Source organism: Boleophthalmus pectinirostris, unplaced genomic scaffold (genome assembly GCF_026225935.1).
Source record: "Boleophthalmus pectinirostris isolate CB_2022bp ecotype Guang Dong unplaced genomic scaffold, ASM2622593v1 HiC_scaffold_21, whole genome shotgun sequence".
Lineage (NCBI taxonomy): Eukaryota > Metazoa > Chordata > Actinopteri > Gobiiformes > Gobiidae > Boleophthalmus > Boleophthalmus pectinirostris.
The window spans coordinates 26535620-26561678 of record NW_026571175.1 but is presented as its reverse complement, the minus strand read 5'-3'; the positions used below and the strand labels follow the sequence as shown (position 1 = coordinate 26561678).

Here is a 26059-nt window from a genome sequence, read left to right as displayed (position 1 = left end):
ACCAGTGACAAATAAGGCATAATAAATTAAAATATAGAAACATACTAATACAAATATGTCTCAGTTATAAATAAGAGGTCGTAAGGAGAAAACAGGGCAATAATTAAATGAAATAAGAAATAACTGACTGAAATAATGATTGATGAGGCACATATGTCAACTGTTTGTGACTCACTCGCACCATGTTTTTCAAGGTATTTTTTAGCACCTGTAATTGAATAAATGTTGAAGAGATGTTTAATAACATACTGTGGAACATCCAAGGTAAAACAGTCATTTTTATTCTATTTTATAACTTTATTATAATTAATTGAATTGATTGCTTCATTGTCTGATTTTATGCTTTATGGATGTTATTTTTATTATTCTTTACTGCCTGTACAGTGTTTTGTAAACCTTGTTTTTAAAAGTGCTTTATAAATAAAGATTTTTTTCTGTGTAGACAAGCATGCAGCAGACAATACATCAGAAAAGTTGCACAGTGCACCTTTAAAGCTAAAAACACTATGCATTTTTAAAACTACAAATTCACCACTAAACTTACAGATGGTAGCATTAAGTAAACAAGTTTTGTAATTGCAAGGATACGCAAAACAAAGGTTTGTAAAAGCTTTATTATGGACACATTATAAAAATAGTGGCACACAAATAACACATTTTAAGGCAGATGTTTATGCAGCATTTGCTTTAGTTTCAGTTGTTTTGTTAATATGTGAACAACAATAGACATTAGTACATATGTAACAGTGTGCTTGTAACACTTTGCACTCAATAGCAATATGTAACATGAGACAGTCAGTACTGGACATAACTTCATGATTTTGCAGCATGTTTAAAGTCCCTGAGAAAAAAAAAAAAGTCAAACAGATAAGCCAAAATTACTTCATAAATGATTAGTGCTCTACTACAAGGCCTATATATCAGCTCTGAATGTAAGCTTTGTAGCATATATAGATATTAAGCAGACTACACCTGGCTGGTTGAACATTTACGGAAGCTGATTTAGAAGCTGAGTTATAATGGTTCATGCAAAAACAAAAATATTATCTTATTAGTTGTAAAAAAAAAAAAAAAAAAAAAAAAAAAAAAATCACATTTCATAAGCATATTGGCTTTAATTACGCAGATGATTATATTACAATTAAATAACATTTTACTCCCCATGTAGATAAAAAATAAACTGAAACATTAAAATTGGATTAAAATGACTTTTGTAGCAGTCCATAGGATGATAGTTTGATGTGCTTTTCCGAATGTTTTGTGCTATAAGTCAGTTTAAAACAACACTTTGTCACATTTTACATTTAAAGATCCACTTTGTAACATTTCTAGTGGGGGGGATCAGCCACATGATGTCTCCGTAGAAATGTTATTGCTTTGACTAGAATGTTTCACAGTACAGATCACAAAAAAGACAAGCAGGTTACAGCACTACGCTACATTACAATTCAGATCTGTGGAGAGTCGCCCCTATTCACAGAAGGAATTATTGTATTTTTGAGCAAAAGAAACACCTGTAATGAATAAATGCTAAATGGAAATACCATGGAACATTCTAGGGAAAGCGTTAACATCTCCATGGAGACAAGGTGGCGGACTCTCCACCAGAAAAGTTGCGCAGTGCACTTTTGTCTGACCAACAAATAAAGACAAAACATATATTACTTCTATTTTAAAAACAAACATGCTTTGGTAACACTGTATGGTCATGATAAAAATATAAGAAATGTACGTAACAAAAGGCACAAAATCAATGAATAAATATTAATACTCATGAATTATTTGGAGGACAGCTCAGTTCAATTCATATTATGAGTTCTCTGAGTTCATCCTCTGTGTTTTGGGATATTTGTGTCTGTGCTTTTTTATGGTAGAAATGCGTCATCTTCATCTTCCTCTTTTGGTCCTGGGTCACTAAGGCAACGGGACATTGTTAGAGCGACATCGTCTTCGTCTTCGTCTGTGGTCTGGTTAGTCGGTTTCTTTGGTGCTGCTCTCTGATTGGTCGGTGGAGGAGTCTCATTCGGGACAAAGACGTCGTCAGGATCCCTGGAGGAGACGGAGGCGCCCTCAGATCTTCTTCTGTTGGGACTCTCACTATCGTCGTATGTGTAAACCTTGTGCTCTATAAAAATAAATAAAAATCAATGGCCAAATTTGTTTTTTGTTTTTTTTAGTCACACTACACTACTAACATGTCACTTCATAATGATACAGCGGTAGAACATAACAAAGTAAAAGTAGTAAAGTACTGTACTTAAAGGTGTATTGTGTAACTTTTTGGTTGGGGCTCATCACCTGCTTCATTCTATGGATATATCATTTCTCTGCCTGGAATGTTCCACAGTATGACATTAAACAGCTCTACCTTACACTTATTAAATTACAGGTGGTTTTACAGCTCAAAAATACCTAAATAGACAGGGTTGTCTAGAAAGGTTTAATACCATACATAGAAAGGAAAATAGAAATGTTTAAAGCCATACAGTGAACCTTTCCATTCAAAGCAATAACATTGCTATAAAAAAACCTCCTCTGGAAAAGTTGCACAATGCACCTGTAAGTATACATTTTAGGTATCCATATTTTATTTTAATTACAAGTTAAAGTGGATACTTTTTACTTTGACTTCACTACATCTGAAAGCAGGTATCTGTATTTTCTACTCCACTAGATTTTTAAACAGGACTGAAAAGTAAAAGCATTTTCATTTTTTCTTATTGTATGAGACCTACTGAAAACACATTTAACACGTTCAGATTTTGAGAAAACAAAAATATACAAACAGCTAAAAAAGGATCAATTCATTTGTTTCCATTGAACACAATTAAGCACAATTCTATGAGAAAAGTAAACCTTTAGGTCAGGAAGGAGTCTGATCTCATAAAGCTGTGAGCTGTAACAAAACTGACCTGGTTCAAAAGAGACTTTCCTCAGTGAAGGTCTTTCTTGGGTTTTTGCAGGAACTGTGAGATAGTGACTCATCTGTAGAAATAAAAATAAACAAATCATTATAAAAATATCATTATTTATCTCCCAATATGAATTAAAATTACTTATAATTATTTCTGATATATCTGACTTGTTCTATTTTAATATACTGATCCTTATTGCAAGCGTTATAGTTGGACACCATTTGATTATTTTTTTATTATCTTGAAATGAGCCACAAGTGCCAGGAAGCAATGTATTGATTCATTTATTCTTACAATGCACTTGTTCACGATATCCATTTGATTGATTCAGTACTTTGAAGTCACCTTTGTGTCAGGAGATGTTCAGAAGTACTGGCATTGTGCCCCCTAGTGCTAAAATTTAATGTCAGCCCCAGAGACTGAATAGAAAAAAGTGGACTAAAGGAGTGTGACAGCACTCAGATCCAGTCAAATGAAGCTCACAAAGCTAACAGTTATAGGAATTAGGAATAGGAATTTATTTACAGACAAAATTGTGAAATAAAAACACTAGCATTTGTGTTTTTGATGCGTATGAATCACTGTCGCTCTGTGTGCCCTTTTGTGCATTGGGGACTAATAAAGTTATTTGAATTGAATTTCTAAACTACAGCTAAGATCTCTCACCCTTCGCTCCATCTCCACCCTCTGTCTCCTGAAGCGCATCTCACTGACGTTGTCCTCGAACGGGTCGCTCATCAGGTCATGGCGACTGTACGACCGCAGCTGGAAAGGAAAAAAATATATAAATTATATAGTACAGATAAAAAAATATATAAATACAAATGATTAATGTTACAATACTCAAAGACTTACTCTCTGTCTTGTCTTCTGCAGATTTGCCCGGAGGATCTTTCGGATTTCTTCTTCACGTTTTTTGGAGATGCTCGGTATCGCTCGCTTCTTTGGCAAGTCCTTTGGTTGAATATTTCTGTAAAAATATATATTTTTAAAAACAGCATTCTTCTTTGTGATTCAGACTGAATATTTGCCATTCTTTTAGAGTTGATCAGAGGCATAACAGGCAGTAAGTGCCAAAAGTGGATTGTGCTATATACTACCGTATATAGTTTATTTGCAAGTATACACTAATATGTTAATCTTGCTTCTCTGCAGATCTGACCTTCACATAACCTAGTGGCGTCACCTGCTTGTCTCCATTATCTCCACATTCTAGGCAAAGCAAGTGATGGACCGTCCGCCAGAAAAGTTATGTAGTGAACCTTTATTATGTTTTATATAAAACACAATTTATTATTTTTAAAAGTTGTATAATTTGTATCTAAAACATGTAGTTATGAATCTGTTTAGACGTAATACTCACTGTAGGGTCACTGTGGAGACCAGTGTGGGCAGTTTAGCCGTGCTCCCACTCTCCACCAGCATCATGGCCTGTTTCATCTCCATCTTATTATAAAAGGAGAGGAGTTGAGGCTCTGTGGACCTCTCCCCCGCGATCAGCCAGCGCTTCACATACGTCTTATTGAAACGATTCAACCTGAAATATACAGAAAAGGAATTTAGTTTTTTTGTGAATAGAACAATATGTGACTGTGGCTGTGACTAGAATTACTACTGAATAAATGATTATATGACTCCTAATATAATCTACATAATTTGAGATTTTTCTGCATAATCCTGTTTTAGAGTTTAGGGAATTAATTAATTTCAATATTTTCTTCAGCAATATATATCACACTTCAAATGTTCTCACAATGCACCCTTTTGTTTCTGCTGTTGTGCGTACAAATCCTTATAATTTAAATAAAACAGATAGACAGATACATACTTTATTGATCCCCAAGGAAATTCAAATAAATAAAAATACATCAAATAATAATAATTACATGACTAAAAATTAATCAAAATAATATATATTTTAAGCGTACTTGTCTTTCCAGTGATGGTGTCCATAATGTCCACAGATGTCTTCAATTCCAGTGAGGAGATGATCCAAAAACTAAAGAAAAAATGCATTGTAACCTCTCAACTATAAAATACAGTGTAATATATAAGAAAATATAATATAAAAGATGTACACTTTTGCAGTACAAGATAAGACTAAAATCATAGAAATAAATCAACACATGTAATGATTTCAATGCTAACTTCAAGGAAATCTCCATAAATAAATTGAAATAAACTGAATGTTCAGACCTGTGTGTGGATCTCCTCGTTTATAGATCCTTTCGTTTCTTTCTTTCTCTTTACGGCCAGCAGCTCCACCAGCGGTCTGATGGTCATACCCTAGAGATGGAGAAATAGCATTAAAAGCAAAGTTTACAAAGTGCTTTACAAATAGAAAGAACAATACAAAAAGCATAAAAATAGCCTACAGATAATGGTGCAAACAATTCAGTTAATTATAATAAATAAATTACTAAAATATGAATAAAATCAAATAATAAAGGTCACATATTACACTAAGTTGACACTTGTGAGCTTTAAGTCATGTTATAATGTCCTCCTGAAAAACTTATCCACAGCTGTGTTTTGTTTCATTTACACGTTTGAGTAACCCTTCATTTTTTGTCTGTCTCCAAATCAAAATGCTCTGTTCCACCTTGTGATGTCATGAAGCGGTAGTTTTTAAGTTAACAGCTCCTTTTACCTTTAGTTCAGTAGAGACTGGCAAGTGTTTTCTGTTTTAAAGAACTCATCCTAAATATGCAGGGTTTGTGTGTTAAACGTGTGAATGAAAACACAACTCCAAGTGTGTTTGTGATGAGGAAACAACATTATAACAGATCAGAAAATAGTGTAATATGAGCCCTTTAAACTGAAATATATGTATGATGTGCCATACCTAATAATTATTTATATTGGAGAACTTGTGCAACACTAATTGGAAATCTACACAGAAACCTTTAATTGTATATTGGTAAACATGTTATCTTAAAGGTGTATTGTGTAACTTTTTTGGTCAAGGGTCTGTCAAAAGATTTTCTTCACGGGGATGTTATTGCTTTGTCTGGAATGTTCCATAGTATGGCATTAAACCTTTCTATCATCATGGAGACCAAACCAGACCAAGTTAGAGGCAACCCTGCGCACAGTCAGAATTCCATGTTTGTCTAGGTATTTTTGAGCTATAAAGCCACCTGTAATTAAATAAATGTAAGGTTGAGCTGTTTAATGTCATACCGTGGAACATTCCAGGCAGAGGAACGACATATCCATAGAAACAAACAGGTGAAAGACATCCAACCCTAAAGTTACACAGTGTGCCTTTAAATGAAACTCACCTGTACAAAAACGGTGAAAAAAATGACTGTGATGATGGCAGTGAGGAACATGTGCTTGAGATCATCATTGGTCAGAAGGAAACCCAGAGAAAAGGCTATTGCCCCTCGCAGGCCACCGTACGCCACAATGAACTGGTCCTTCTTGGTCAACTTCACAATACGGAATTTATTGATGATGTAAGTGAGTCCAATCACGCCTGAAATCAGACAAAATGTAGACAACCAGTGATCAATGATGAAATTATTATTACCACCCATTTATTATATCGCACCTACAGAGTATATAAAAGAAGTAGACTGGGTTAATTTCCCCTTTCCTCCTTTGAGTTAGTTATAATTTAGTTAGTTAGTTATAATCAGTCCCACTTTACACCTGTTTTAGCACTATAGTTTATACCTGCATATACCAGGTTTAGATTTGCTGGTTTTCAGAAACAGAAATATTTTGTCACGAGATACATGATGTTAAAAATGGTAGATATGCTTTACTATTTTTCCGTATCAAAAGTCCTGTCATAATACATTTTCAATTGCGATATAATGATGAAGTAAATATAAATGATTAACAATAATTCTGAAACTAGTTTATGCCACACAAAAGCTTTTCCAAATCTACAATACTCTTAAAAGACATGAGCTCAATAAATAAACAGCAGAATCACTTTAGTACTTAGCTTACATCTGAAATGAGTCATAGAATTTATTAATTCAACCTTTGCGGCTTAAATCTTATTGCATAGTCAAAAAAATTACAAAAAAAATTCCAGTAGTGTAAAGAAATTGTACACACGATTAAAATTGAGTCCATAAAAAATATTGTTAAGTTAGCTAGGGTAAGTAGTTGAATGATAAGTCAATATAGTAATTATCATGACAGGCCTGTGTAGCACTCAAAACAGCAAAATATTAACTTTCCTGAATACCTAAAAATACAGAATAATATGAAATAATATTAACTTTATGCACAACTAGGCCTGTTGAAAGAAATTTGGGGGCCCAGGGCAAGAAGCCTCACATGGTCCCCTAATATAATATAAATTAATACGAAGACCGTCCAATTCTGGGCCTTTAAATCCATAGAGTCCAGAATTGGGCCCCTAAAAACCCCTTTGTTCCCTCCGCCAATCTGCTGCCCTGTGTACAATCAGTAACAATCTTAAAGCACTCACCCAGGACTCGTGAGCCCAGGCACAGGAACACAGTTACTATGACGAAGGTCCAGTTCCAGGTGTGAGGCCCGACCACGGTGGAGACGCCAAGGAAAATGAAGATCAGAGTTTCACTGATGCTGCTCCACATCTTCAGGAAGTACTTTATGGTCGTGTAGGATTTATGGGAAATATTGGCTTCAACGTACGGACGCATCATCACTCCACATGAAATCAAACTGCAGGACAGAGACAGGAGAAGAAGAAAGAATTTGATCAGTTTACATCCTACTATTTTTTTATTCAGCATTGTTAATTTTATGATGATTATTTATGTTTTGATTGGTTTGTATTGTGGTATGCATGTCCTTATCACTTTGTGTACCATTAGTTGTAGATCCATCCTAAAATATTGTCTTGCTAGTAATGTTTATTTCTTGCTTTTTGTTTTCCACTTGTTATAAATCAAAGGTGACAATAAGACTAGAGATGGGTGGACCTGTCACTGTAATTACTGTATATCGACTTACCATTCAATAAATGAAAACCGGAACAATATTTTTTGGGGTCGGTATTTATCATTTATCATGTGCATATTTTCCTTACCATGTCAAAAAACTTATTTAGAATTTATTATAACCATTTCTCTTTTCTTATTATAATATATTATGATTTATTAACTACTGTGTAATTTCCATTGTGGATTAATATTTTTTGTCAAATTCTAAGTCTATAAACTTACTGTTGCCAAAACTAGGAAGATTAAATGTTTGAGTCTCACTAACAATCCAATGCTAAAACACTCTTGAATGTGAGACATTTGAACTGCAGTTATAAAATGTAGAGGGCATTTAATAAGAATCACAGACCCACATCAAAATAATAAAATCATTAAAGAGGTGGTGTTAAACTAAATCAGCTTTTTGGGGCTTTCTTTCATGTTATAAAGTTGTTCCTTCATCAAAAACAAGCCTGAAGTGATTTCCTGAATCATTTGCATGTTTGAGTAATCTTACAATCTCTTCAAAACACTATTCAAACCTTAATTTTGGTCTTTAGCTCTTTGCAGCAGACCCTTCATGCTCCCACACAGACTGTATAAAGAAGTGGACTAAGCGAGTGTGATTTCACCCATAGAGTTCAGTTCCAGTCAAATGAAGCTCACAAGGCTGGCAGTTATAGGAGAAAATTTGGAGTCAAGTTCAATATTAGGAATAAGAACTTATTTATGGATAAAACAGTGAAATAAAAATACAAGGATCCTGTAGAGCGGGTTAATATAAACATTTTAAGACCAAAAGGACAAGGCTCACTGTCGCAGTTACAGAGAGAGCTGACAGTTTTTTGAAGTCAGAGTTGATGGAGCCGAAAGTGCACCCATGCTCACTTCCTATTTGGAACTAGTGGATTAGCTATGTCCATTTACATATACAGTCTGCGCTCCTACCGAACTAATTAAGCTTTTTTCAAACCACCAAAAGGTAACATGGTGATCTAACTTTTTGGCTGGGGGTCCGTCACCTGTTTGTTTCTATGGATATGTCATTGCTCTGTCTGGAATGTTCCACAGTATGACATTAAACAGCTCTACCTTACATTTATTCAATTACAGGAGGTTTTATAGTTCAAAAATACTTAGAAAAACAGGAATTTTGACTGAGCAGGATTTCTTCTCCACACTGACTTGTAACTGTGAAACATTCCAGCCAAAACAATAACATCTCCATGGAGAAAAGCATTTGACGAACCCTCCTCCAGAAAAGTTACAGAACACACCTTTAAATAATCTTAAAAACAAAAGGATGGACAATAACACAGTAACAAAACTCACGACATGATTCCTGACAGGTGGAAGACTTCAGCCGACAGATAGGCCATGTAACTGTACAGGAACACAAACAGCGGCTCTATGACTCGTGTGTGAGACGTGAAGCGAGAAGTGAAGGCCCCCAGGATCCCATATATCGCCCCCACCAGGATCCCGCCGAGCGCTACGACGAAAAAACAGACCACGCCCAAAAACGCATCTCCCACTGTGACTCCACCCTCCAGAGAGAACTCTTTAAACAGGTGATACAGGACCTGGAGAGGGAAAACAGAGAAATACATAAATAGTAATGTAAAACCCTGACTTTATGAATGGTGTAGTAGATAATCACAATTTTTATTCTGATTCTATTTTGTCTAAATAAAAATAAATACACGGGTTTAAATAGCAATTTCTCGAACATAAACTAGACAGGTTTTTAAAGGGCAGATATTATGCTATTTTTTGATCCATGTTTCCTTATCAAAAACATATCTGGAAACGGAAAAGACTCATGGCATGAGGTAATACAGGAAATGCTTTTTTTAAACATACTCAGGGCCTGTTTACACGAGAACGACACAAAAAAAAAAAGACAAAATATTTTATCGGAAGTGCCTTTTGTTTAGACCATGATGCTGTTTTTGAGGCTTAAAATCTCAAAAATTTGAAACCACCCTCCAGAGTGGAAACACTGAATATGCACCACCGTAGCGTTTCCATCTACACTGCCCAAGACGAAAAACTCTGGTCAGATATGCTCACGGTGTGTACGCGTTTATGTCACATACATCACCACCTAGCATCACCACCGAGCCACCTGGCATGCATTCTCAATCAAATTCCACACACTTTTGCGTCACCATATGCACGCAGATTTCCTCGCGAAAATGCTTGTCTAAAGATGGAATAAAAAGATGCAACGCCACTTTTGCGTCTTCCGTTGAGACCGTCATCATATAAACGTAGCCTCATTCACACATGTCTCAAGTCTTTGACCTCAAGTGCTAGTCAAGTCCCAAGTCAAATACAGTCAGGTCCAAATCGAGTCTTATGTCACTGGCTCATAAGTCCAACTCAAGTCCAAGTCATCTGCTTTGAGCTTCAAGTCATTTCAAGTTTTTAAACCAAAGTACTTAGATTTTTGCAATTTATATGAATTTTAAGAAAAATTGTACTTAAAAATCATGGTATATTTATATATAAGTATTTATAGAGTATGTAAGAGTTGTAGAAATGTACATTTTTCCTTTTCAAATGTCTTGACAAGATCTTAGTGTGAATCATTACAGTGAGAATAAAAAGAATTCAGATTTTAAAATGCTTATCAAATCTTCTCAAGTCACGGGCCTCAAGTCTGAGTCAGGTCCCAAGTCAATGACCTTCAAGTCCAAGTTGAGTCACAAGTCTTAGTCTATTTTATCAAGTCAAGTCTTCTCAAGTCCTAAAAATAGTGACTCAATTCTGACTTGAATCCAAGTCACGAATTGCAAATCCACACGTCTGGCTCAAAATGCTCTGTCCTACCATGTGATGTCATGTCAAGTTTTTGAGTTCTCCACAGCTACCTTTTACCTTTTGTTCATTTGAGGTAGGCAATTCCAGGGCTGAAATCATCTAAATGATTCTAGTGAAGGTGTATGTATTACTACATTACCATATTACAAAGTGGAACCGAGTGTTTTCTGTTTGAGAAAAGAACACAACCTAAATATGCAGGATTTGTGTGTTAAACATGCACTAATGAAACAAAACACAACTCTAGGTCTGTTTGTTATCAGGAAACAACATTATAACACAAATCAGAGAATAGTGTAATATGGGACTTCCACTCACCACAGTGACTGCATCATTTAGCAGTGACTCTCCAAACACCAGGATGTGCAACAGTTCATTTATGTGTATCTCCTCAAACACAGCCAGCACTGCCACCGGGTCTACCGCCGAAATAATGGTCCCAAAAAGCAGACAGGACAGTAAATCCACTCTTTGTAACTGTGCCCCTGCAATCTGACAAACTCCATACATCGTCCCACCAATGAAAAAGGTATTCCAAAGGGTCCCGACCACAGCAAAGGTCAGAATAGTCCCCAGGTTTTCGGTGAAGGGGCGGATAGGTAAGAAGTAACCAGCGTCGAGGATGATGGGGGGAAGGAGGTAGAGGAAGAAGAGTTGGTCGTCTAACACTGGGGGCTCTTCTTTGATGGCTTTGATGACTCCACCCACCAACAGACCGACCACAATCAGCAGACAGCTCTCAGGGACGATGTTGGAAACACGAGGAATGATATGGAAGCCTGTAGAGATATGAAGGTAAATATTTATGTTATATTATAAGCCTGTAGAGATGTAAGGCAAGTATGGATGGTACAAGATCTCTTGCCACAAGATCTCATGAGACAAAATTGTCTCAAGATCGTGCAAACATGAGAAAAACTGTCTCATGAGTTTGGACAAAAAAGGGTTATGTGATGGTGGGCTACATCTCTTTAACAGTTCCAAAAAGCAGTACTAGAATGGAAACAAAAATATATATAAAATCAAAAATTGTGAGGCCAAAACTGGAAAGTGAAACGTGAAATTTGTATATTAGGAATTATGTCGTCTTGTCTTGTTCTTGTCAACCTCGTCTTGTCTTATGGAAATTGTGTGTCGTCCTATCCCTAAAGGCAAGGTAAGGCAAGTTTTGTAATAGCACAATTCGTACAAAGTAATTCAAAGTGCTTTACAGAATAAGAAACACATTAAAATCATGATACAAGCAAATAAAAAAATTAATAATCATCATAAAATTAACATTAAAAGAGAAGAATTTAAACCTTGGGAAACTCTTCCAGGTTTTCGCTGTATATAATGAAGAGTTAAATTATTAGATGTCTTTGCTTTGTCTGGAGTGTTTCACAGTGTGGCATTAAATCTTTCTATCTTCAGAGAGACCAAACCAAACGATGTTACAGATCAGATCTGTGGAGAGTCAGAATGCCTGTCTTTCAAGGTATTTTTGAGCTATAAAACCACCTGTAGTTGAATAAATGTAAGGCAGAGCTGTTTAATGTCACAATGTGGAACATTCCAGGCAGAGCAGTGACATATCCATAGAAACAAGCAGGTGACGGCCCCTACCAAAAAGTTACATAGTGTACCTTTAAAGTGATTTTAATGTCCTTCTTTTAATTTAAAGCACTTTTGATTACTTTTTGTACAAATTGTGCTTAACAAATAAACTTGGTAAATTGTGTTTTTTATGCCGCACTTTTCAACCTTCGAGACGTTCACACATTCACACACCAGTGTACACAGACACTGGGGGCAAGGTGTGTTAAGTGTCTTGCCCAAGTACACAACGGCAGTATTCTTCTGTGGGAGCTGGAATTGCACCTCCAACATGTGGGTCAGTGGGTCTGACTGCTCAGCCAGTGATGTTTAAATCGAGAGCAGGATTCAAACCACCAACCTACAGATCAGTGGATTTGCCTTACAAATGAAAAGGTAGAGTATTTAATTTTCTAGAGGTGACACTTTACTTGAAACATCAAATTAAAACTTTACTTCGGAGCATTCTCCATGGACATGGAGAAGTTTTATGCCACACTAGAATATTATAGCCAAACTGTCAAACAAACAACATGGAAACAGACAGGAGGAGGCCCTGTCAATAAGAGAGAGAGGCCTGCTATAACTAGTTATATTTTCAGCTTCGTGTTAAGGTGCTAATTTGAAGACAGCTGACCATTCAAAATATATACTTTGTTTTGAAATGTTAATACATAAACACCATTCTGAAATCTATGAATAGATTATAACTGACATATAAATTGCTGTGCCAAGGACATTGCCAGCTCAGTCCTTGTTATCTGGCCTACCTCATCAAAGGTATAATACTCCCTACAGCAGAAGCCTGCGCAGACTTGAATGGACAAAACCCAACCCACACTATGTGCATGTAAACAGAGTGTGTGGTGCTGATGTCTGCAGGTCCAGTATTGATGGTAAATAAACTTCTGTTATCTAGACCGTCAACCGTTACACATTTTTTCATGGCTGCTGAGCAAACGCTTTTTTCTCCCAAATTATGCAGATTAAAACTCACCCATAGACTTTTCTTCACCACAAAACCATATAAGAGCTGTGTAGTCATGTTTTCAGCAGTAATCTCTTTGCACTAAAGTGTTAAAATAAAGCTTTACGGGTATTTTTAGGCTAAAGGTTGACCAAAACTAAATATAAGACTGTGCTGGAGATTTAAAACAATAGTCAATGTGATGTGCTAAAAAGCCCAAATATCAGATGGATATACAGTATATAGCTCTAATCCAGAGTCCTGCTCTCTTTACAACTCTCTGCCTCATATTCTATAACAGTTATGTTCTGGCACCAAATTACCACTTTTGAAGCTCATATTCCACTACAAAATGACAAAATTATTTTTAAACACAAGTCTTCTATATTTCTATCGATTACTTATTATTTGGTTGGTGTTGGTGGACCAGGCCAGCTCTATTAACAGTAAGGATGTAACAATATCCATATCTCTCGGTACAGTATTATTTATTGCGATATTTTGGAGAGGCTGACATAATTGTAGATGGGACATTTTTTTGCTTTTAAAATACCTTGACAATATTTTGGTGTGAATTATTTCCATCATAATCCCAAGAATTCAAGTAAAAAATCATATTCCTTCATGTTTTCTGCTCTGAATTGAATCATGGGATATGTAGTTCCCTATGTTTATAAGATGTTGCTTCTATAAAACTATGCATTTAAGCAAAGAAACTTGTAATTCGATATATTGTATCACCCCACAATATTATTGTGAGACTTTTGACGATACAATATCATGATATTTTGGTTATTGTTACATCCGTAATTAACACCCAATACTTAAAACAATTTAGTAACTCAGTCAGTGTACCAAAAATGTATTTCATCCACCCATTGTGCTATCCACACTAACAACTACGACAGGTAAGGTAAGGACAGTACTGGTTCATTTTGTATTAGAGATGCACAAGTGGCCTGTGTTTCTAGAGATAAACACATACATAAACACCCTAAAATACATAAGGCTGGGAAGGTTCAGATAAATGAGGCGGAGTACAGACCATAGACTGTATAAAGAAGTGGACTAAGGACGTGCAGTAATGTCACCCGTAGCGTTCGGCTCCAGTCAAATGAAGCTCAATAAGACTAGCAGTTATGGGGAAAATTTAGAGTGAAATAAAAACATTGGGATCATGTAGAGGGGGTTAATACGAACATTTTAAGACCAAAATGACGAGGCTCACAGCAGCAGATATGAAGAGAGGGGCGATGTTTTTTCAATACAAAGTGAACTGGAGTGGATGGAGCTGTAAGCGCCCCAATGTTCACTTCCTATGTGGAGTGCAAAGGCTAGCAGGTTAGCTATGTCCGTTTATTAGGGATATAACAAAAATACAGTGATATCGTATTGTCAAAAGCCTCACAATATTATCAGAGGCCATCACAATATACCAAATTACAAGTCTCTTTGCTTAAATGAATAGTTATGGTGATTCCAATGTCTTTATTTATGATTTTATAATGTCTTTTTTATTCTGTAAAGCACTTTGAATAACTTACTGAAATAAACTTGCGTTGTCGTGGTGCAGCACTTGAAAAACACAAAGGGAACTACAAAGACCATGATCCTTTGGTGTTGTCAGTGTAGACTACTTGAAGAAATAACTTATGAAGCACTCTGAAGTCTTAATTCTTCATATTATAACAGTACCAAAGGCTTTTAAAAGGAAAAAGTTGCATTTTTGTAAGCCTCCATAAAATATCGCAATAAATATCGAACTGTGAGATGCATATAATGAAAATATCGTATCGAGAATTGTGTTAATATCATTACATCCCTATCAATTATAAATACAGTCTATGGTACAGACAAACCATCTGAGAACCATCAGAGGAGCAGGTGCAAAGATGCCGCCCAACAGTCACTTTCTGAATTAGTCTTATAACCAAATTATAAAGTACACAGGAAAACTTAGTGGTGATTGACTTTGTTCTAAACGCATTATTGAATTTCTTGAGTTATTCCAGTAACATCTCAGTGACAGTAAACATGAGAGACTTGAAAGCAGCCTCATTAAATATGAAACAGGCCCCAGTCTTTTCTATGGTAAATATTGACCTTGGAAAAATGCCAATAGTTCATTGCCAACAGCTATTTATGACAACACAAAATGCAACTCAGCAATGCAACTGTATTTGTAACAGTTTATCCCACAAATAAATCCTTTAACTGAATACTGTTAAATAGTTCTAAGCACAGCTGTGTCTTGTGTTATTATTATCGAGAACGCATCACGCCTGTGCTGTGTATCCTGCACTGGCTTCCTGTCTTATATAGGGTACAATTTAAAATGTTATTAATTGTTTTCAAATGTTTGCACTCCATGGGTCCAATTTAGTTAGCTAGTCAGGTTATCTCTGTGTTTTTATTGTAGTTTTCACATGTTATTTGTATATATGTATATGCAACTGTTTCTTCTATTTTGTTGACTTGTATGTGAAGCACTTTGGTCAGCTGAAGTTGTTTTAAGTGTGCTATAAAAATATAAATAATCCTGAATTGAATTGAACTGAATTATGTAGTTATGTGTCTTAGACTTACATTTATGTCTGCGCAATATGACAAAAAGATGTAAGATTCAATAACTATGGTTGGTATTCTGATAACAATAACGCCACAATATTTTAAGACACTTTTTCTGGGTAATTTTGCTTGAAAATAAATGTTTTGCAAACTACAGAAAATGATAAAAACTTAAAGGGTCCATATTGCGCTATTTTCTGATCTATGTAATAATGTTTTCCTCATCAAAAACATCCCCAGAGTGGTGTTTTTTTCATTCACACATGTTTAACACATATATTTAGGCATAGTTCACCTCTCAAACAAAACACTCTGTTCCACTTTGTGATGTCATGTGGTAATACTGGAAGTGCTCTACTGTGTTTTTAAACTCCATACACCTTCACTATAATCACTTGGATCATTTCAACCCTGCAATTGCTCATCTCTACTGTACAAAAGGTAACGTGAAAATCACAAGTACATGACATCACAGGGTGGAACAGAGCATTTTCAGTTTTGGAGATGTAGACAGACTAATGATAAAGGATCACTCAAACGTGTGTGAATGGAACAAAACAGAACAGGTTATGTTTTTGAGGAGGTAACAGCATTCTAACACAACAAAGTCATCACACAAATCACAAGTTTTGTATAATATAGGACCTTTAAAAGATTGTATTCAGTGAACATATTTAACACCACTGGGAAAATCTTTTATAAATGAGATAAAACAAACTATTACATTAAATATGCAACCCCAACACTATCACTGATTTCAGAGCATCACTGCTGTATGGCCCTGCCCTAAACACTACTCCTGTGACTGCGGTGAGAGGCCTTTCTTACTTTTACAACAATTTCCAAACCAAGAAAGTGAGGAAAGTAAAAATCTTCTTCCAAACAAATCGGTTTGAACTTCAGATTCACTGAATTAATTTTTACTCTACTCTCGTCTTGTAACCATATTAAAATACCAGCATAACAGACAGTATTGACACAGTCTTAATATAATCCCGTTTACTAAAGGTGTATTGTGTTACAGTTTGGTCTGAAGCCTCTGTTATCATCTGGAGCATGAGGAGGAAGTTGGACCGGCCCTACAGTATTGACAACTGCAGATAACGATAAGACCAGACAGGACAAGACCTGTGCTCCAGCCAACTGAGTAACTGCCATCTCATATACACGGTGAAAAAAATCTATACTCAGATATTAATGAACACTAAAACCATAAAACTGAAACTAGATACTCGTCTGAATAACACTGATTTGACACTGAAAGGAAATCAGATAAATGGGACATAGTTGAACCTTATACAGTGCTGGAATGGTCTGGATCTATAAATGGGTTTCAGAATGATGAAATATAGGACTGTTGCCGCAGTGATTAACAATTTCAAATCAAATATTGCCTAATACTGCACAAAATATTTGAGAAGTTGCATAGAACAGGAAGCTGAAACCCATGGACTCAGAACTGGTGTCACACTGCATTGTAATATTCAAGAATTCTTATGTGTGATGTCTATTGTATAAATAGTGTTTTTTATTATAATTGGTATCAAAATAAAGTTGTTATTTATGACAACACTGCCATCCCTACTAGGGGTGTGCAAAAAAAATCAAAATATCGATATATCATATTGTTTAATGTGATGACACAGTATCAATATTGTGGGCTGCACAAGAGTATTTTTAGGTATATTTTACTAAATTATTTTGTTACAGTGCTACAGTTTTGTTGCTTGTTTAGGGGCGGAAACTCATTTATGCAACGCATTTGGCATATTCACTGTTTTGAGGATTAAAATGGGTGTGTTTCATATTATAAGAAGTGGTTTAACAAAGACTTTTAGTATCATAGCCATGATTTAGCCTTTATTTCTGAACTGTATTGAATCGATTTGAAATATACTGTATCGAATTGAAAGTGCACTGTATCGAGATATGTATCGTATCGTGGCCTATGTATCGAGATATGTATCGTATCGTGGCCTATGTATCGAGATATGTATCGTATGGTGGCACTGGCCTATGTATCGAGGTATGTATTGTATCAGCAACTTGTTAATGATACCCAGCTCTACAATCACAGCTGTGAAATTGTAGCAGTTATGTAAGCGGAGGTGAGTGGAGCAGTCTGTATAAGAGGACATAGCTCCATTGACCTTTCAGCCAATTACAAGGGAACTGGAGCCAAGCATTCAAACATGGTCCACACTGAAGGATATTAAAAACAACTGCTTATTTAGGCCTCAAGATATAGTAGGTCAGTTTAGTCATGGTAGCCTCAATTTTCTGATCTATATTATAATGTTGTTTCCTCATCACAAACACCCACAGTTATGTTTTGTTTAATTCACAAATGTTTAACACACAAACCCTGCATATTTAGGCTGAGTTCTGCTCTCAAACAGAAAACACTCAGATCCACCTTGTGATGCCATTTGGTGATACAGGAAGTGCTCCATACACCTTTTTTATTTGGATCATTTCAACCCTGGAATTGAAGTTTACAGATGTAGACAGATAAAGGGTTAATGAAACATGTGGGAACATGACTCCAGGTATGTTTTTGAGGAGGTAACAGCATTTTAACATTGCTTTAAAGCTCACAAGACTCATGTTTGTGTAATATTGGACCTTTAAAAAGTTTAAGTTTTGGTTAAATCCCCTGCTTATAGATAGGACTGGACAGTTGTTGGTTCAAATCTTGTTTTCTTCAGGGGACCATAAAGTTGTCATTGGGCAAGACACACCCACCATTCAGTCTGTAGTGACTGCGTGATTGAATAGTCTTGGAGAGCAGCCAATCCATCCAGTTTTGAGAATTAAGTTGAAGCTGTTCACATATTTTATTATGACATTTCTACATAACAGTCAAATACCATTCTCAAGGTCATATGGCATGTTTTGAATTTTGGGTCCAAGGTTTTTTATCTTTTATCGGCATAGAGCTCAACCTATTTGAGACAATATTCATCATTTCATTTGAATCAAGTCAGCTATTCTTTGTCCTTTGGTCATAACAGCTATTTGTTGTCATAGTAGCCCAAGCGATGCACATGACTTTAATCTATGGAACAGCTCTCTAAAACACAAAGTACATCTGGAGACAGTACGGCAAATATACCTTTCACTACCATTTACTGTATATTTTCTCTGTATATTGTAATGTGTGAGCTACTGTGTCGAATTAATTTCCCTTGCAGATCAATAAAGTTTAAAGATCCTGTATTACCCAAAATTGACTCCTGTGAGTTTTAAGATGTTGTTACCTTTATACAAACATACACACGTTTTGTTTCATTCACACATGTTTGAATAACCCTTCATTATTAGTCTGTCTACATCAGGGGTCATCAAACTAAGGCCTGTGGGCCGACACCGGCCCTCCATGCCACTTTGACCGGACCCCCTGCCCCTCTGCCCCCCCCACCACTTGGCCCTATGAGGCAATCCTCAAAGGTTTTTGGCAAATAATAACACGTCTGCATCTTGTAGTCTGTTGATATCATATAATAATATTTATATGAAGTATTTATATTTAAATTTGTATATGCTGTATCTACATTTGCTGCCAAATTTTCATCACCTGACAAGCTCGAGATCAAACAGTGACAGTCAATGCATGTCGTGCAGAGTTCAGTAGTGCAGTTAAGGACAGCAAAATAGTGAGTGTTAAAGTACAAAAACTTGACAGAGAGTGCTGAGTTGTCAAAGAACAGTGGACGACCGATTATTTTTTTGTTTAGTGTATGGACTGTGCAGTTTGTCTGATATGTAAAGAAAGTGTGGTGGTTTTCAAAGAATATAATCTGGGTCGTTGGGGTCATACAATTCTGTTATACAGCCTAAACAACCCTGGCTCCCCATCACAGGCAGGAGTGATAATGTGGCCCCTAGAGAATAAAGATTGGTGACCCCTGATCTTCATTGTCAAAGCTCAAAATGCTCTCTTCCACCTTGTGATGTCATGAAGCCCTAGTTTCATGTCTTTTGCCTTTAGGTTTGGTAGAGATTGTCACTTCCAGGGCTGAAATTAGCCAAATGATTCTAGTGAAGGTGTACAGTTTAAAAACACAGTGGAGCTCTTCCTGTATTAGCGCATGACATCACAAGGTGCAACAGTGTTTTCAGTTTGAGAGAAGAACTCAGCCTAAATATGAGGGATTTGTGAGATAAACATGTGTGAATGAAACAAAACAGAACTCTAGGTCTGTTTTTGATGAGGAAACATTATAGCATAAATCATAAAATAGCGTAATATGGGCCCTTTAAGAGACAGAAATGCAAAACAATTGAATTAACTTACCAAGTTTCATGAGCAGAGCCAGGAGAATCCACAAAGAGATCTCAAAGGGTTTTCGAATATGTGCATAGTTGAAGGATAAAACAGGAAACGCCTTTTTATGGATCGTGGACATGTTGTGGTGTCCCGAGCCGTCTCCGTGGACCGTCCCCGTGGATCCGTCATTTTTCGGGACAACATCACGACTCGAGGAGGCGACCGCCAAGCAAATGAGCAGCAAAAAACACCAAAACCTGGCGGTGAAGTGGAGAGACGAGCCAATCTGGGTGGGACTCTGCAAGAAGCCAGGGAGCACAGCCATTTTTTGATGAAATTATGGCTAAAATTAAACCCGAACAATGCCCATTAAGGGGAGATCAGCGCTGCACCCGTGCCGAGACAGAAGCGCCGCTGGATGGGAGGAAGAAGTTCGCCAGACGCCTTAGCCCACTTTTACGCACCAACTCCTCTGTCATTTTCAATACATAAACATCTATGACAACTACATATAGACAACGTAACTCTATGTAATTGGTAACCCGTGTCCTGAGCCGGCATTGCGCGTAGTATTGTCCAGTTTCGGTGCGTGTAAAGGCATCCGCACTAGTTGCAGTCTCTCCTCTCCCCAGCGCTGCGTAGCGGTCGTTTTCTCACGCTTTCTCCTCATGATTTGATTAACGGGGTTTTCCAAAGCTGTAAAATAGTGCCGTCTGGTGGAGGGATGACCAAAAAATATAATATGATTTAAAAAAACGCAGAGTTGACCCTACTTGACTCATCAAATGTCATGTCATGCAGTTTAAGACTTTACAGAAAACTAAACTAGGGTGACCAGACGTCCCTATTTACCCAGGGAAGTCCCAATTTTGAGCCCTGCTGTGTCCTCTGTCCCTGCAGATTTATCTCAAACCATTAATTTATCCCCATTTTATACAAGAAATGTTCCAGGTGTCTCTATTTCTGACCAATTTGATACGTACCAAGAGTAAAGGGAGGCATATATTGTAATTTGTTTATGTAAAATACAGAAAAGTTGCTTAAAAATGACCAAAACACAAAGAAAATGTGACTATACATGTTAGTTATGAATGTTCTCTGCGTAACAGTTTTCCTTAATTAACCAATCATTTCACAATTTTATTACTGTCAGTCACCAAAAAACAAACTAACCCAAAAACCAAAAAAAACAACAACCCAAAAACAAAAAAAACAACGCACAAACAAACAAACAAATGGAAAAAAATTATAATTCTGGTTACCCTACTGAAAACTGACTTCTTTTCCCTGGTATTTAATACTAGCTAGACTGAATATCTTGGTGTTTTACTGTAGTTTTCACATGTATTGTGTTATACTGTATAGAGCCCGACCGATATGGATTTTGCTGTGGCCGATATGAAACCGATATAATGGGAGTTTGCGCTGCCGGTGGCCGATATAATCGCCGATATATTTAGTGATGTAAAAATTCACTGTAAATGTTGAATTGTTTAAAAAACTTAGGTTTGGCTCTGGTGGATTTTAAATTGGGTTTATTTAGGCAACATTTATTGTTATTCTGCCTCTTTACATCATATTTACAGACAGTAGGTTGGCTTAATGGCATTTTTGCATCACATTCTAGACACTAGTGATGGGTATTCCAGTTCTTTTTAGAGAACCGGTTCTTTTGGCTCGGCTCACTAAAAGCTGCTGGTTCTTTTGGGTCCCAAGTGGCTCTTCAGATTGTTTTGTTGCAAGCAGGACTAAAGCACGTCTATAGCAGGACTGAATCAGGACTGAACCAGGTCTAAACTAGGGCTGTGTCCCAATTCGAGGGCTGCAGCCTCCGAAGGCTGGTTTTAAGGCCGCATACGTCACTTCCGGTGAAAGAAGGCCTGTCCCATTTCATTTTTATGTCATGCAGCCTTCAAATGCAGCCCTAAAACCGGCCTCGTTTCCATGGAAATGGGGCCGCGAACGGAGGACACATCCGAGTATCCTTCGCAGCCTTCAGTATCCCAGCATGCACCGCGCGGCGGCAGTCAGATGTTCGAAAACACGGAGCAAAAAGCCGGTCCCGAGAGCGGAGAAAAACATGTGAGTAACACTTTTAACTTTAGGAAATCATTACTAACACAACTGTAAACGTAAAATACGACCATAACTCCCACAAAACTGTCAAATAAGTTTGTTTTTAACTGCGTGAACCGCGGAGTTTTGAGCTAAAGTTTGCCTAGTAATGTGCAGCTAATGCGATGAAAATTGAAAAGTCCGCTCAAACTTTCATATTTGGACACATTTCCATCAAACACTCATCATGTTTTTACTGTTGGGGGAAAAGAAGCCCACAGAGTGATTTAAAGAAGCAACGAGGAGAAAACTCCACGTTTTCACGGACAGTGTAAACATGTAAACAGTTGGTCAGTGTAGCTCGGAGTTAAGATGAAAACACACATTATTTCATACATTCAACTGAAAAAAGACTCAGTCTGACTCTATCAAAGCTCATATTTACTTGTAAATCACATAATATAAGCCTCCAACGTGTGCATTTCATTCAGGGAATACATTATCTGCTTTTAACAATCCGTGCATGTTTGTAAAGTGAAGAGTATATAATATCCTGCCTGGACAGGTCAGATTTATGATGGACATGAGGCTCGTTTAACAGATTTGTGCAGACACTGGTGTAGATATGACCCAACTGTCTGTTTGGTCTGTCACATCTAATGTTATAACAATGAGAAATCTGTTTTACATTAATTTTCTTTTCTCATCTGCAGCCTCCTGTATGAGGACACGGCACACTGCAGGGGCCACAGAACTGTTGGCTGACAAGATGCTTGTGATTCATAAAATGGGTCAAATGCAGATGACAAAGTAAAGCCAACACTGAGCTGGAGGTGCTGACCCAGACTCCTGCCAACGATTAGGTATGGGGCATGTTACATTGAAAATTGTACTAATAAAAAGAGCTGCAAATGAATCATGCTTATGTTGAAATTATGATTTAAATTGTGAAAATATGTATTTCTCAAATGTGTGGGATTCCTCTATTCATTTAGCTGTTTCAGATATAAACTGCCTTTGAATCTGAATGTACATCAAAGTTTAAGTTCAACGTTAAAATAGTTTATTGTCAATTCTTCATACGAAAAACATATAAAGAATCGAAATTGTTTTTCTCACTTCCTTGTGTATAAATAAATAATAATAAATGTAAATAGTGCGGAGGGAGTCCAGGTGTTCTTTGGGGCTCCATGCTCTGTGAAACTTATTTTCCTCTAATAGTTTTGTAGTGTTCTTAATGTGTGTGTCATTACAGGTTTTCACTCTGCAGGACAGAACTTTGAATCAATCAGACGCAACAACCATTCTGCTCTTCCTCCTCCAGAAGACGAGAGACACATCAGACTGAGTGGTCCAAGTCCACTGTCCATGTCTCCAATGTCCATGTCTCCACTGTCCATGTCTCCAATGTCCATGTCCAGAGTCTCTGAGAAGCAGGTCCAGAGTCTCATATGATCTGAACAAGTGTGTGAGACAGAAATGAAAACATCTGCTCATAAGTGTTTCTGAATGTTTTTCAGCCTGTACTGACATTTGATTTATGGTGAAATGTGCCATTTATTTGGTGTCTCTTTTGATAGTAACTAATTACATGTACTATAAGAATGTACTATTGTACTGCAGATAAGCTGTGGTATTCCACATGATCATATCTGGCAAAGATAATTTGTTCATTTTTGATTGTCACTTGCTTCAGCAAAAAGGGAACACAATGAGATTTACTGACATACAGCTGTTTGTACTAACCTGTTAATGCAGTGTGTGTGTAATGGGTTTAATATTTGACTTCATATTATGATAAAGTATTTCCAGACGTTCCTTGGATTGTTTAATAAATCATCTTTTCTCAGGAGAGATGTCTTTCTTTCTTTACAAACTGACTGTATAAATGTAATCCCTGGTCAATATAAAAATCCTTAATAATGATAATATTTAGTAATACATATCTCATCACAGTTTTTTTTTTAAGTTTAAGATAATTTAGTCTATTTAAAATGTATCCCTTAAATATAGCCGTTTTGTTTTGCAAAAGTTAAACATACATTTTCGGTTTTGGCCATAAGATTTGGATGCGAATTATTAAAATAATTTGGTCACAAAATCCGACAGTTTGATGACCTGTGCGTATTCTTTTTACTGATCCGTGTGCGGAATCTGCGCGGAGCGTGTTAGCATTAGCATTAGCGCTAGCAGCGTCCCTCGGTTGCTAGGCGACAGGGGAGCGGCTCCGAGGTCTAGACTGTCCCATTTCCGCAACGGCCTGGCGGTCCGCGGAGGCCAGTTCAAGGGCTGCAGCCTTCGCGGCCGACGAAGGACCCAGCCTTCGCAGCCTTCGGAGGCTGCAGCCCTTTGAATTGAGACACAGCCCAGGACTGAAAAAGGACTAAACCGGGACTTATTTATTTTATGCTAAACTACAGTCAAGTATGCTCGTTTTTTTATTTTTATTTTTTTAATCCTATGTACACGCAAATTTCTCAAAGTTTCGTTTTTAGCCGCTGCCGCTGTCAAACCACGAATCTGCACGCGGCGTGAAGAGAAAAAAAGTGAGAGAAAGAGAAAACACGGCTCCCAATAAGGAGCAGGCTCCCGTCGTTCCCTTTAAAGAGCCGGTTCTAAGAGTCATTTCGTTCGCGACTGACCCATAACTAGTAAAGAAAGTAGCGCTATTAGCCTTTAGCCGTAAATACGTGCGCGCCGCGGTAATTAATTATATGCGCAAATGTCATAATTCACACGTCTGTTCACAGCTCATTTACATATCAGTGCAGGTCCAGTAGCAAATATACGGCCAATATAGTCACTTTAGAACAGACCAATAGAAAACAGTCTGTTTATGTGCGGGAGCTACAGCAGCTAACCCATAACAAATGACAAAAACTAGCTTCAGAGTCGACATATTTCCAACACTCACCGCTCATACAGGCTCCTCCTCACATCACAATTCTGCACTAATAAATGTCCTTTTAATCCAGACTCAAACCGATTGTCCGTAAAAAGAATATAATCTCAGTGTTTGGATCTGTGTCTGCGGGTGTAAACAAACACACGTGAGTGACGCGACTCTGTAGTGTGTTCAGGGACAGTATGGACACACACAGACAAATGACTCCGTAGATAAATACTGATGTGGAGCCACATATTAGGACATTTATCTGTCTGTAAATTGGATTAAATGAACAGAATGTAGAGAGTCTAAGCTTTATAACGGGGTATAACATGCCCACGTGAAATATCGGCCCCTATCAGCAAGCATATCGGCCGATATGCCCAAAGTTGCCCATATCCGCCGATAATATCGGCCAACCGATATATCGGCCGGGCTCTAATACTGTATGTATATCTGTTTCTTCTGCTGTAGACTTTTATGTGAAGCACTTTGGTCATCCATCCATCCATTTACTTCAGCTTATACAGGGCCAAGTGGTGGGGGCAGCAGTCTAAGCAGGGACTCCCAGACTTCCTTCACCCTGGACACTTCCTCTAGCTCCTTTGGGGGGACCCCAAGGTGTTCCCAGGCCAGCCAAGACACATGTCCCTCCAGCATGTCCTGGATCTACCCCGGGGCCTCCTTCCGGTGGGACATGCCCGGAACACCTCCCGAGGGAGACGCTTAAGAGGCATCCAGAACAGATGCTGAGCCACCTCAACTGGCTCCTCTCTTTGGTCAACTGAACTTTAAATGTGCTATACAAATAAACTTGAATTGAACTGAATCACAAATATACCTGGAGATGTGTTATGTTTCAGTCACACAGGTCTTGGGAAATTCTTTATTATTAGTCTGTCAACATTTCTGAAGCTCAAAATGCCCTGTTCCACCTTGTGATGTCATGAAGCAATAGTTTTCAAGTTAACAGCTACACTCACCTTACGTTCAGTAGAGAATATCATCCAAATGCTAGTGAAGATGTATAGTTTAAAAACACAAGAGCACTTCCTGTATTACCAC

At 37.2% G+C, this 26059-nt stretch overlaps 1 protein-coding gene and 1 long non-coding RNA gene across 2 annotated transcripts; one reads left to right on the top strand and one right to left on the bottom strand.

The window, feature by feature from the left end:
* Positions 1-595: 595 nt before the first annotated feature.
* Positions 596-20712, bottom strand: LOC110168855 (Na(+)/H(+) exchanger beta-like). The gene is made up of 12 exons (XM_055157438.1): positions 20080-20712; positions 10991-11451; positions 9179-9429; positions 7369-7586; positions 6200-6396; positions 5112-5201; positions 4844-4914; positions 4279-4452; positions 3771-3885; positions 3582-3680; positions 2913-2985; positions 596-2125 (listed from the first exon to the last, which is right to left on the bottom strand). Exons 1-12 carry the CDS (start codon positions 20375-20377, stop codon positions 1866-1868), a joined length of 2307 nt encoding a protein of 768 aa, XP_055013413.1. The 5' UTR covers positions 20378-20712; the 3' UTR covers positions 596-1865.
* A 1141-nt stretch (positions 20713-21853) lies between these two features.
* LOC129410098 (uncharacterized) lies at positions 21854-23959 on the top strand. Its single transcript, XR_008632725.1, has 3 exons — positions 21854-22134; positions 22821-22970; positions 23363-23959. It is a non-coding gene; the product is annotated as an uncharacterized LOC129410098 (long non-coding RNA).
* Positions 23960-26059: the final 2100 nt, after the last annotated feature.

What these genes read in the sequence shown, in the direction of transcription:
- LOC110168855 (XM_055157438.1), bottom strand. Translation starts at nt 20,377, where the DNA reads ATGGCTGTGCTCCCTGGCTTCTTGCAGAGTCCCACCCAGATTGGCTCG. An exon ending in TAAATGATGCAGTCACTGTG is followed by an intron (nt 9,430 to 10,990) that starts GTGAGTGGAAGT and finishes TTCCCTCTCCAG; the next exon opens with GTCCTGTATCACCTGTTTAA. An exon ending in TTTTCACCGTTTTTGTACAG is followed by an intron (nt 5,202 to 6,199) that starts GTGAGTTTCATT and finishes CTCCATCTCTAG; the next exon opens with GGTATGACCATCAGACCGCT.